This window comes from Rhea americana, unplaced genomic scaffold (assembly GCF_003343005.1).
Source record: "Rhea americana isolate MKP2758 unplaced genomic scaffold, rheAme1 scaffold_96, whole genome shotgun sequence".
NCBI classification, from domain to species: domain Eukaryota; kingdom Metazoa; phylum Chordata; class Aves; order Rheiformes; family Rheidae; genus Rhea; species Rhea americana.
In genome coordinates, this window is record NW_028187155.1 from 2,721,160 (window position 1) to 2,733,786 (window position 12,627).

The 12,627-nt window shown below is 42.3% G+C and overlaps 1 protein-coding gene across 1 annotated transcript in view; it reads right to left on the reverse strand.

The window, feature by feature from the left end:
- Positions 1-8,833: 8,833 nt before the first annotated feature.
- The window catches only part of GMNC (geminin coiled-coil domain containing), a 6,793-nt gene continuing 2,999 nt past the window's right edge, over positions 8,834-12,627 (reverse strand). Inside the window, exons 2-4 of the mRNA XM_085325111.1 lie at positions 12,494-12,625; positions 10,966-11,082; positions 8,834-9,481 (exon numbers count right to left, since the gene is read on the reverse strand). Coding sequence (XP_085181237.1) covers positions 8,834-9,481; positions 10,966-11,082; positions 12,494-12,625 — 897 coding nt within the window. The remainder of the gene's footprint in view (positions 9,482-10,965; positions 11,083-12,493; positions 12,626-12,627) is intronic.

Sequence of the window (12,627 nt, forward strand, 5' to 3'; positions counted from 1 at the left end):
CACAATTAATTTGATGCAGCATATTAGGATGACCATAGTGGGAGTGTTTGTGGAGTGGATACATGCTGGAACACTCTCTGCACTCAGTCATATGACTGTCTTGTGCGCTCGGAGTGGGGTGCTGGATTTGAGAGTCTGGAGACATGCCTTTCAAGAAGGCAGGGCAAAAAAATAGCTTCAATACAACCATCCTGCAAGCCTGGTTCTGCAGAAAATTGTCTTTTTTTTTTGCATGGAGGACAACATTTTAAAGATGAGAAAATCCAATATGCTGATTTATTTGGATGTTTCAGTGTTTCTTTGATTTCAGCCAGGGGAGGCCACAAGAGGGGTAGATAAACTCAAAATATAATGCTACGCGAGGCTTGTTTGTATGCACTGGGGCTTGCAGACACTTGCTAAACTTGTACCTGCGTGTGGGCCAAGTGGAAAAGGAGGGCAAGCAAATGGAGAGAAAGAAATCAGCCCTTGCAAARGCAGATTAACTTCCACAGTTAGCAGCTTCAGGTGAGACCATGCTAGCTGGAAAAGTGAGCAAAGCAGGACGTCTATGCCTGCCTGTCTGTACATCCTCTCTGCAATCATACTTGCAGAGGATTTCAGCTGTCCTGATTTCAGGGCCCTCTGGCTGCACCCTCCTCTTCCTCCCACTGTGAGCTGCCTCTTAGAGCTGGGGACCACCAGGTGGCACTGGTGAGATAACATAGCTAAATAGGATAACCCCAAATCAAAAAAGAGTAGAAATTTCTCTCTCTCTCTCCCCCCACCCCCTTTTTTTCCCATGTGAAGGCCTCACTTCCACTCTGCTAAACTGCCTATCCCGGAGCAAAGTGAAGGATAATCAAAGGCTCTGGATGAGGCACAGCAGGGCAATAATGTGCTTCAAACATGAACATCCCACTTTTGCTCTATTTTCTGAAGCCAGATAGTCCACAGGCCCCTCGGTAACCCTTTCAAGGCTACAGCAGATCTCTATAAACTACTGGGGTGAATTTCATTGCTGAGATTTCCAATGAGTTTTGGAGACAGRATGGTACAGATAGCAACAAGGAGGTAAGAAAAAGCAACTCCTGAGATGGAGAACATCAGGCAGTACTTGATATTGTTTAGAAACAGACAAGAGTGACTAGTTATCCTGGCCCTAAGGCTGGCCCAAAGACTTGTGCATCACAGAGCCACAGAAAGGGCAGTGTGGGGGCAGTTCCCTGGAGCAGTGTGACAGTGGTTCAGTCCCTGGTGGTTGCTGTTAAAGCTAGGCATGTGCCCAGGCATTTGCAGTTTTTCTCACAGAAAAAGTCATGTCCTTGGACACAATTTGCAGCKTATTTAGGGAACAAGACATGATACGTCACAAAGTCACAGGGAGCACAGTGACAGGCTCAGGAGCAGCAGCATCAGCAGACATGATGCCAGCTTATTTGACAGACTCCTGGACCTCTATTACAGTGCAGAGCACAAAAACCTGGATCGTAAGAGCATACTAGTTCTGCATTCCACAGTGCTGCTACTTCTAATCAAGTCCATTTGACTGCTTATACTAGAAAATGAATGAAACAGAATTTGCCTGTCACTAGCCACTGCTTTCCCCTATTGCATTTTTGTCGTTAGTATCCAGAGGCTCAAACTCAATTGTACCTGCTGTCAGTGCCTTTTGTGTGTGTTCTAGTGACATTTTCTGGAGACCTACTTCAAAAGTTGAGTATTAGTAGCTTTTCCCTTCTAGTCAATCTGGCAAAAGTGTCTAGAAGTGTCTTTGGCTTCTGGATTTGTGGTATGCCGCTAGTCTTTCTCCCTATGAAGTCTGAATTAAAATAGGATTAGCTTTATAAGGAATTTTAGATAATATCCACCACTGTTCACAGCTCAGCCAGGGTGTAGCTCAGTAGTCCAAATAGACTGTGATTTACTGCCACCAGTGGAATGAAACAGAATCACTTTCTCTGATTTATATCCTCTATTGTAGTTAAATATTTACACAGTATCAAGATCTTAGTAATTGAATGGCTAACAGATAGGCAGCAAATGTTTATACACCTCTAAAATAGCCACAGGCCCATTGAGGTAATGATATTTCATACCTATGAAAGGTGCTTCAGTAAGAAGAAACTTAAAACTTTCGGCTCCATGTTGTTCTCAGGGCTAGTACGAGCTCATGCTGATTTCAGTGGGTTTGTGTAATTTTTACAGATTGCAAAAGAGTCATTTATTTTAGGAAAAATACTATTGCTGAAATGAATTGTTGTGGAGGAACAAAACAGGTTTTGCACAGCAGTGTTTATTACAGGTAAAACAAAAAAAAAAAAAAAAAAAAACCCCACAGATTAATATTCCTTGGAAGGAAATGGAAGCTGGTAGGTTTAAACAATGTCTGCTGATATTAAATCAGGACTTCTCCTTTTACGTGCAAAAAGGTACCATTAAGTATTTCACTACTCGCAGGGAATCAAAATTATCTCTATTTCCTGGAGCAAGAAGAGATCATTTAGTTTCTGCTTGTTCTGCTTAATTCTAGATCCAAGTGAGGAAAATGAAATTCAAAGCAGATGCAACAGTTAAAAATCAGTCAAACTGCTGGAGCAAATTCTACCTTCTTTACAGTAAAGAAGCTTGTAAGTAGAGCCRATCTTGACTATACTATTGTCTGTCTGGTTAGGAATTTTTCTTTGGTTAGCCAGGAGTGTACATTTCCAGGACAATGCTGTTACTTGTGTCCCAGGACTTAATGCATCTCTAAGTGAAGAAACATCACCATTGTTTAAAACTAAACAGATCTGCATGGAAACCTTCTRTTCACAGAAAATATCCTTTTCTTGGAAAAGGTAATTGTCACGTAATTTTGCATTGCTGAGATTCAAATAGGACTAGGAGGCAWAGGATAGGGGATCTATGGAAAGGCAGTTCTTATGTTCTTTTCCTTGATTACTGAAAATTGTCTTAGCAGTTAATTAGCATGTAAATCTGGAGTAAATGTTGGAAAAGTGCAGTGGAACATTTTTTTGTGGGGGAGAGGGGTCCCATTTACAATGGTGTAACAAAAAAAGCTGCTTGTAAAGTAGAGGGACTATCTGATTTCCTCCTCAATGGAACTGAGATGAGAATTAAGTCAGAACTACTATGACTTTGAATACAATTCCCAATATAATGGAGCCTATATTCCTGTCTGGGTAGTCTAGTTAATCCTATAACATAAAAAAGAAGCAATGATGATGAAATATCTCAGGTAACAATTACATTGCTGTGGTTCAGTTCAGCTTCACTTATGATGTGTGGTATCATATGCGAAATAAAACACACAAATGCTTCAGAGATTAAAGGGGATGATGCTTTTCAAAGATCACAGGGATTTTTTGGTTTGACTGTCCTAGCTGGGGACAAGTAGAGTATATCTCTGCATTCTTTTGTATCTCAAAGTGCAGTCTGTAACACTGATAAATGGAGTTTTCCAAAAAATGCTTCCTCTACTCACAGTGGTCCGTAGTAGGATACTTGGAAATGTGACTCAGGAATGTGCCTGGATGTTATCCAGGTAGCTCAGAGCCTGCGCAGAGGAGCCTTGCACTGTGTGTCCCTGTAAACGGTGTCGATTAAGTTTAACAAAGATGCCGCTCTGTACACTGTATCTATCCCYTTGGTTTCTCAGTCATAGTCATATYATCAGGCACAGGCTACCTCAACAGATGAAAGAGTCCATATTTCGAAGCAGCGACAGTCACGGGTGACCAGGGCCGGCAGCCGCGGGGGGAGRGCAGGCTTCCCGCGGCCAGCGGCGCTTCAGCACCCTGGACAGCGCCGGAGCGGCGGCGGGCGGCGGCGCTSGCCGCGCAGCTGGGGAGGGGCTGCACAGCTGGGCGGGCCGAGGAGCCGCGGGGCTCCTGCACAGCTGGGCGGCATCGCTGCCCAGCCGGTCAGAGGCGGAACAGCTGGGGCTCCGATGCGCAGCTGGTGTGCTCTGGCACAACTGAGGTCCCTCTGACAAAGCTGGACAGGCACTGGCACAGCTGGGATTTATTTGCACTGCCTGTGACAGTGCCTGGACTGCACAACTGCACAGGAAAAGGTATGGGTGGTTCAAGCACAGGACAGATGCTCTGGCATAGCTGGGGCCTCTGCAGGACAGTGAGCGAGCATCAGCACAGCWGGAGCCACTGGCACTCTTGGGCATGGCAGGATGTCTGGGGCCTCTTGCACATCTGGGAAAGTACTGGTACAGCTGTGACCTCATCTGGTCAGCTGCATCCAGTTTGGTACAATTGGGCTGAYGTTGGCCCACCAAGGCCATTAGCTGTACAGCTGGATATGCAGCAGCACTGCTGGGCATCCTCCAGAGCAGCTGCCCCCTTGATTGCACAGCTAGGTATGCTACAGAACAGCTGGGAATTAAGTGTCCATGACTGCTATTGCTGGCCCAGCTGYGTTCAGCTGAGACATCCCTCCTTGAGTGGGTGCTTGGTTTTGTATGCAATTTCCATTCCCTGGAGAGGACTTTAAGTGCTAGGCATTGTGTTGCGCAGTGTGAGCAATAGCTTTAATGTTTAATAGATAATTAAGTAGGCAGTTGTGAGGAGAAAGTTTTGCTGCAATTAGATGTTATTTCAAGTTTTATTAGACATAACTTAATGAAAATAGTAAAATTGACTCTTACATATAATTATAACCTTTTTCAATCACGCACAAAAATCATAAACATCAACATATTAAGTGTTAAATTACCTTCCATTTCTATTAGCTCATATTTCTAAAAACATGTATTGTTTTAGAATGTGCAGATGTACATGTTACATTCATATAACAAGCAAACAAACTTCAGATAAAAAAATAAACCAAATATGTTAATATAAGATGGATATTTACAGACAAAGCTTGCCACTGCCCAAAGGACCTCCCGGTACATCTGGGCCTTTCAAGCCATACTTTTCCATCCCAGAGGTATATGGTCCTGATGCTCCTGCTTGGCAAGAGGGAACTTCTCATACAGTTTGCAGTAGGAAGAGTCATATTTTCTCTTCAAATAGCTATGAACTGAAACAGTGTTGGAACCAATGGAAGCCAGAGTACGGAGATGAAGTGCCTTACCAGAAGCAACAGTAGAACCCAGAACTTTGGCCCCTACTCCTCTATTGCAGCTGCCTGACTTGATTTTGAAGTTACAAGGACAGGACCATCAACATAAAGCTGCAATCCTCCCTCATCTCTGTTATCTCCTGTCTAGTTGTGTAAAACCCTGGTTTATAGTTCCACTTTTTCCTTTCATTTCTATTGATCTCTAATTGTCTCTGTGGCATTATATCACACTTTCCATGAGTAGCAGAGGGGGCCTACCTCTGTTTCAGCACTAGGAATAGAGACAAAAAAGACACACAAGAGGCAAAAGCCTAGACCAGAACTGAATATCCATCTCAGAAGCCACTTTAGGCTCTGCGTGGGCAAGACCTAGTCTCTCATGTCTCTGTAGACCAAGGAACTGTAGTGCTTTGGCTTTCTTGTGACAGCAGGAGCAATATTTAACCAGAGGATCATTGGGACTTCTCTTCAGTGAGAAGGGTACCACTGAATTCAGTAGGAGTATTACTATTTTGTAGAGAAACAGAAAAGCAGAGGTATCCCAGCCCTTGCCTTAGAGCTGACTTGCTTGCTGTGGAATGGTGTTAAGAAAAGGAAGGGTTTGTTTTGTTTTTTTATATATACTATTGTTCATGGTAACTCAGGAAATATTTGTTAAAATTATGCTAACATTCCAAAGGAAACAAAATTAATTTTCTTTTTATTAAAAACAATTACTATCAGGAAAAGAAATCCCCTAGATGTTTGCTTTGGAAACTTTTTTGGTTTCCTCTCTAGCATGCTCTCTCCATTACAACAGTCAGTAGCACTGCTCACAGAGCAGAYTGCAGGGTCTTTTGCTCGAGCAGTCTAAACCAGAATTTTAAGTTTGCATGTGCAAGGCAGAGGTACCAGTCAGCTAACAGGAGCAGCACCATGGGAACCTCTGCCCCAACGAGGTCCAGTAGGCCATGCTTGGACAGAAGTCTCTGCCACAGAATTCAACACTTGTGTTGAGTAAAACTAAAGAACCCACAAGAAGAGGAGGTTATGTTTARGTGAATTATTCATTAAACAATTGACTTACATTATAGAATGTGGTTTTTTTTTTGCTAAGAAATAAGGCCAATCATCCCTTTTGAAAGGGTGGCAAAGGTTCAGATGCATATTAGATTCCCTCATACCCTACTTCGAGGTTGTACCAAAGATATGACTGCTATGTGCCAGCTCTTCACAGAAGATGTTCTCACATGCAGTGACCTAAAAATGGCGTAAAAGGAAGTGTCAAAGAGGGAGAATGATTTCCTTTCTCTTCTTAAAAAACTAAACATTATTTAATATTTGTTGACAGGACTAAAAATATATTTGTAACTGCTGCTGACTCCATAATATCATAAGCAATGGCATTCAATAGCATTGGAATGCATAGACATCTTTGCTTATGTTTTATAGCTCCTTTAAAGATGCGGCATACAGAGCTGCAGCAATGTAATCCTCTCTCACTGTCACAGTCAGGCTGTCTATTTCCAGTGTAGTAGTAATACATCCTACATCATTACACACATCAAGGTCTCTCATTACATACTTATATTAACGATGGGCATTTTCTGCACTCTGTACTACCATATGCTACAATAAAAATTCAGTAATGAGCATTTTCTTCAATCTACGTTTTATAGTAGGTCAAGAGAATGTTAACAGAGAAGAAATGACTTGAAAAAGAAATGAGTTGTTTGTAGGACAGTGTGGTGTGGTGGTGTTTTTTTTTTTTTTTTTTTTTTTTTTCTGGCTTTCATTTAAAAGCAGAAAAATGCTATAGATACATTGATCTTGTCTGACAAGTTTTCTTCAGGTGGCCCCAACAAACTGTTGTACTTGTTCCATGTTCACTTTTTTTTTTAATTCAGAACACTAATGCCTGCAACAAATGCTTCCAAACTGCCTATTCTGAAAGTCTGTCCTATCACTTTAAAGTTACTACCCAGATATGTGGAGTTGCTTGTTTATTTAAAATAAAGTCATCCTGGAAATGACCATGGCTCCTAACAGACAATCCCAAATATTGCAATTCTAAGGCACTAGAGGCTATTTAGAGGGTATTTTTATCATTTAAAAACAAAAGAATAGTTTYCTATAGAAAAATAAGTAAAAATAAACATATGTAAGATTCCCTTCAACTTGCTTATGTGAGTGGTTCCTTAATGTCACTAGGACCATTCTGAAAGAAAGACTAACTAACTAACTCCCTTTATTTCTATGACTTARGCATCAAACTACTGTAAAGTAGAAAGAAAAAGTAACACAAAACATTACTGGTGAGCTTACTTCATGTCAGTTGACTTCATATTATTAGTAGTGTTACCCACAGTTCTKCTGGAGCAGAGATTTTTTTAAGCATTCTTGAGACAGTGATGATAGCTTCAGGACACTACTGCCTGCCAGGGGTATGGCCAGGCAAGTGTTGGTGTTTAAGACTGTGATTCCCAGTCAACCACTCCAACCATTAAGTGATGCTTCCCCAAACTAGGAGAAAAATTTCACATAGGAAGCATGGAGGGAGGAAAATGGGAAGCAGCTCTGACCTGTTTATGTTAACAGTAACACCTGAAGCACATRTCAAGGCTGATAGGTCAATGAATCTCTGTAAGATCCCAGAGATCAGGACAAAGAGGTCAGGAAGTTGTTCTCTGGAAGGCAAACCTTTAGTTTCACATGTGCAGCTCTTTTTGTTGCAAAAAGCCCCACTGAAGCCACAGAAACTGCTTGTGTAGCCAAGAGTAGCTYCCGTTTATAAAGGTTTCCAACATCAGGCAAGTAAATAAGGAAGAAAATCCATTAAGACTGATGGTATGCTACAGGTGAAGGGAATAATCCTTTGCAGAAGAGAGAAGTGCACTCTGTGCATATTATCCACGCATGAGAAAATTCCTTTCATTAATATATTGGGCCAGGGCCTTGGCTGGTGATGGCAGTGACATTATTCCCCCTTACAGAATCTCCAGGTCTTGTTCCTGTTCTGTAGCTACAGTGGGTGAGAAACAGGGCTAAAACATTTTAAATTCCATTTATCTGACAGTTAAAATGCTTTTAAAACATAATACAGTAAACACATCAGTGTTTTAATCACAGCAGAAGAAAATATTCTAAATTTGCTGAATTACTTGTAACTAAGTAACCTCCAGGCAATAGAAGCAAATTCTGTTTATTCTGAGGCATTGTCAAAAAAATGATAGCTCCACATGACTGCAGGTAGGTCAGCCTGGTGCAGCTCATCAAAAAACTGGTTGCCTTAATCCAAGGCAATTTATGTAGCCAAGAGAGACTTACTTAGGAACTGCTGATCCTCAGCCACTGACCTACACCTTCTCTGTAATCTGTGGACATCTGTGATAGAGGTGATATTTCCAAATTATATTCCCCAAATCCCTTCCARTTTGGTTCATGTGGAAGTGACTATTGGTGCTGAAAGCAGTCCAGTTTGGAACCTACCAGTTGGCAAGGAATAGCTGATGATAGAGAAAAAGAATAATAATAAAAAAAAATAAAAGGTCTCTCATCATAGGCACGAGAGAAAGAGATTTAATCTGTACATCTGGCTTGGGACAGATAAATGTCCAAGTGCAATCTGCAGCTGCTCCTGTGAAAATCTAGGAGGGAGTGAGGAGCAGGTGGGTAAGAGTAGCATTTAACAGAGTCTAGAAGGGAAAATCTTTTCTGTTGCCTGAATTGGTCTCAAGCACAAGATGAACTGTCTGTCCTCTTTTCCATACAGGTGGCCCTTGAGGTAGGTGCCTTATTCAGCCTGCTTGGGCACCCAGGTGAATCTCCATCCTCCATCATCCTCTCTGCACACGAAGGCTTGTCCTTGGTGGAAACTGTGTGTTCTCACATTGCGGTGAGGACTCAGAGATGTTGTGAAGGCCACCTCTGTTTTGTTAGGTGAGAAGTCACTGGTCAGATAAGGCAACCCATAGGGTGGGAGGGAAGAAAGGCTTGGCATTGGTGAGGAGACACAYGGTGCTGAAGAGAGCTGAGGAATGAAGGGAGAGTCTTCCCTGCATGGATGGGCACTGCTGTTAGCTGGAGGCATCTGGCCGCAGCTATACACCACTGCCACACCCTCACTGTGGTCATAGTCTCTTGCTTCACCAGGGCTCGGGCAGTAGGTGTCTTTTCCAARGTCTGAGGACAAGGCACTGTAGTTAGCTGAGAAGGATTCATCAATAGTGTTTACATCTTTTAATCCTAAAGTCTGCAAGACCCAGCTGTCCACAGTAGGACTGGCTTGCTCTTCACAGGCAGTGAATTCATTAAAGAGATTCCTTCTAGCTTTGGAGGCATGAGGAGTTTCCTGAGGAGCAAAGCAGTGGTCGTCTTTTAATCTCCTTTTGGTGTTTTTGAGAACAGTACAGTTTTTCTGGCCATGACAGGACAACAGTTTCTATACAAAAAATTGAAGTGGAGAGAGCAGGTTAAAAGCGGATTCTCTAACAGGAAGTAATATGTTTACAGTCTTTGATTTTAGATGAGTGAGACAGTTAGTACTGTCCTTATAAGATACTTTGCTTCTACTCTGTGCTCTTTTTTGCTCCTTAAACTTAGATATCACTAATCATTTTGTCTTTACAGCCTCTACAACGACCTAGTCCCTGAGAGAGAAGAACTTGACAGTGCCAATAAAACCTTTGCTTTGATTGCATTCTCACTTGGTAAGGCATGAAATGAGAGATCCTACCTTGTTGTACAGGACTCCTCTGCACTGATGCTGCCAGTAGCRTTTGGCAGGTTAGTGAGTGAGGTTGAGGGGGAATGTGACAGTCGTACAAACAGAGAAGAAGGGAAGGTGAGTCACGCCAGGGCAAGTGAGATCCCAGCTAGGGAACTCTCTGAGCTGCAGCTTGTGGGGCTTTGCGCTCATGAAACCACCACAGCTGCCCTTACCCCAGGACCAGGGCCAATCAAACATCCAGAGGTGGGTAACAAAAGGCAACAGTAACAAGGAAACTCCCCATGGACATCATGGATCAGTGCTCAGCCACCTCCCATGAAGTGTTCCACACTGGACTCTCTTCCACCTCATATGGAGGGGTGGTCACATCACCCTGCTGTGCTCAATGAAGGAGACCCTCTTCTACTGCTAGAAGCCAGATCTTTGTATGGGAGAAGATGTGCCACATTGTCAAAAGGAAATAGGATGGAAAAGGGAAGTCCACTGTTTTTTTTTTGTAAGTATTTTTACTTCATGCCCATTCACAGAGGTAAGCAGATAATTAACAGTTTGTTTTCACTGGTAAGTCTAGAGTAGAAAAAAATTGTTTAAGTTGACAARAAGAAAGAGAATCAAGATATCATTTAGTTTAAGTGTTTCATCCAACTTAAAGTGTTTCATTTCAGATTTCACTTTTTAAAGTGATATATAATACTTTTTAATTAATAAAAAATGTAAAGATCAGTGTTCTAATACAAATGAATCAAAATGTATCCTCAGAAGGTGTTACAAAAATAYATATAAAAAAGAAAACACCCAAAACATAAAAAATGGAAAAAAAAATCTATTCTCAAAAGGCATAATTGACAAAACAGACAAATTCAAGAAACATTTTGGTAAATCAAAATTTGACCTTTTCACTGAAAGGAGAGGAAAAAAAAAAACACAACTTGGATCAAATAATTTTACCTTGCTCTACTTCTAAATCAAACTTAGCCATGTGTGATGGTATTTGGCCTATACTACATCCACAATTAAAACCCAATAGGATGTCAYTCCTAAGGGAAACCATCAGCAATTTGGCAGCTCTGTGAAGTTAGAAAAGCTCTCATACTGCAAGTTTCTACACTCTTGACTTTTCCATACATTTTAATGGCATGTACCTACTCAAGCTGTTTCCTGTGCATATGTCCATACAACAGGTTTGAACACAATACCTTGGCTTTTTCTTCTAAACACTTAATCAGGGCAGAATTCAGGTATTGGCGGAGGTTGTTATTTTCTTCGTGTAACCTAGCAAGTTCCTCTTCCTTCTGAAGCAAAGTATCTTGAAGCTGTGGAATAGATACATCGATGAATAGATGTTGACTCTGTAACTTAATAGCAACTGCCCTATGGTACAGCCTTGCTTAGATTTGATGATCTGGGTGTTTGCTTTGTGAATTCAACCCACCCTCCTCAAGCCTCTTGTCTCTCTAAATCTAAGTGGCATGACTGCTCAGTTTTCACTTTTGACTTTCTTTTTTCTTTAGTGAGTGTTTGAGAAGGTTACTCTGAAAAAACCTGTAACCACAAAATAACAGAACACAAYTACAGGTAGCCCTGTAAACAGGCAGAAACTGTCATGGGCATGATAGTAGCTGCCAGATCTCTTTCTGGGTAGCAGTAAGCTTCTCTTTGCATCCCTCTTTCCAATGTATAGTTGGCTGGTGGGCAAAAGGAGAGGAAAGAAGCTGCAAACTAACAATTTATGTGCAGAAGAAGGTCCTACTGTCATTCTTTACATTCCATTGGCACTCAGAGACCCCTTCAGTCCTGGATTGAGGAGTGGAGATAAGCTGTGGTCCCAGTGGTTTTTGATTTGCAGACTGCTAACAGTTTTTCATGGGAAATCTCAAATACCCATGTATTAGCACAGAGGCTTTTTCCTCCTGATCACAGCTTTGGAGAATCGTTTAGGAGGACAAAAGACCTTCTGCCAAGGACCCCAGGCATCCACTGACCACAGGCTGAAAAACACTGATCTGAAAAGTTGAGACAAAGAAAGAGGCCAACTGATATCTGGAACTGGGGTCTAGTTCCATAGAACTTGAAGTTAGTAAGTAAGTTTCCATTGACTTCACTGTGTCCAAATATTACTGCAAATGTTTGGTCAAGGTGATCTCTAATGGCTTCCTCCATCTAGGATTGTTCAGTGGTTCTCCTACTGCTTGGTAAGATTTACTCTCCCCTCTCCCCCCCCCCCAAAAAAAAGAAAAGAAAAGAAAAGAAAAAAGGAAATAAGAAAGAAAATAAAGGAAATAATTATTGGCCCAGACAGTTGATCCTCCATGTGAGTAACTTTTCGCCTGTAGATAGTCTCAGTAGATTCAAGAGGACAATACACAACGTGTTTTTGGTTAACAGCATGGCGCTTTGCAACATCAGAGCCTGAGGGATAGCTCATTGATGCCCCTGTTCTTCTCTAGTGCTGAGGCACCTGGCATAATACATTGTAGCCAGAGGGAAGACATAGATAGGAAGCTCCACAACAGTCATTCTAGCTTCATGATACAGCACAGGGGACTGAAACATCTCAAATAAGGGACAAAGACCATCCAAACAAAGCAGGTTACTGCTGTTTTCCCAAACCTGAGTGGCAGAGAGAAACGTGTTTGAGGTCGCCCGTGAGTGAGCGATGCCTGAACCGCGGTGGCAGTACACGGCGGGGAGGAACGCGAGGCTGCGCGGGGCCCAGCCCGTTACCTGCTTGTTTCTGTAGAGCTGGGAGGACAGCTGGTCTCCCTGCCACGCCGCGTTCTGAGCACCAAGCCCCGGGGGGCACGGCAGGCTTGGGCGAAGCGCAGAGCCTGGGGGTTGGCAAGCACCGAGAGCAGACT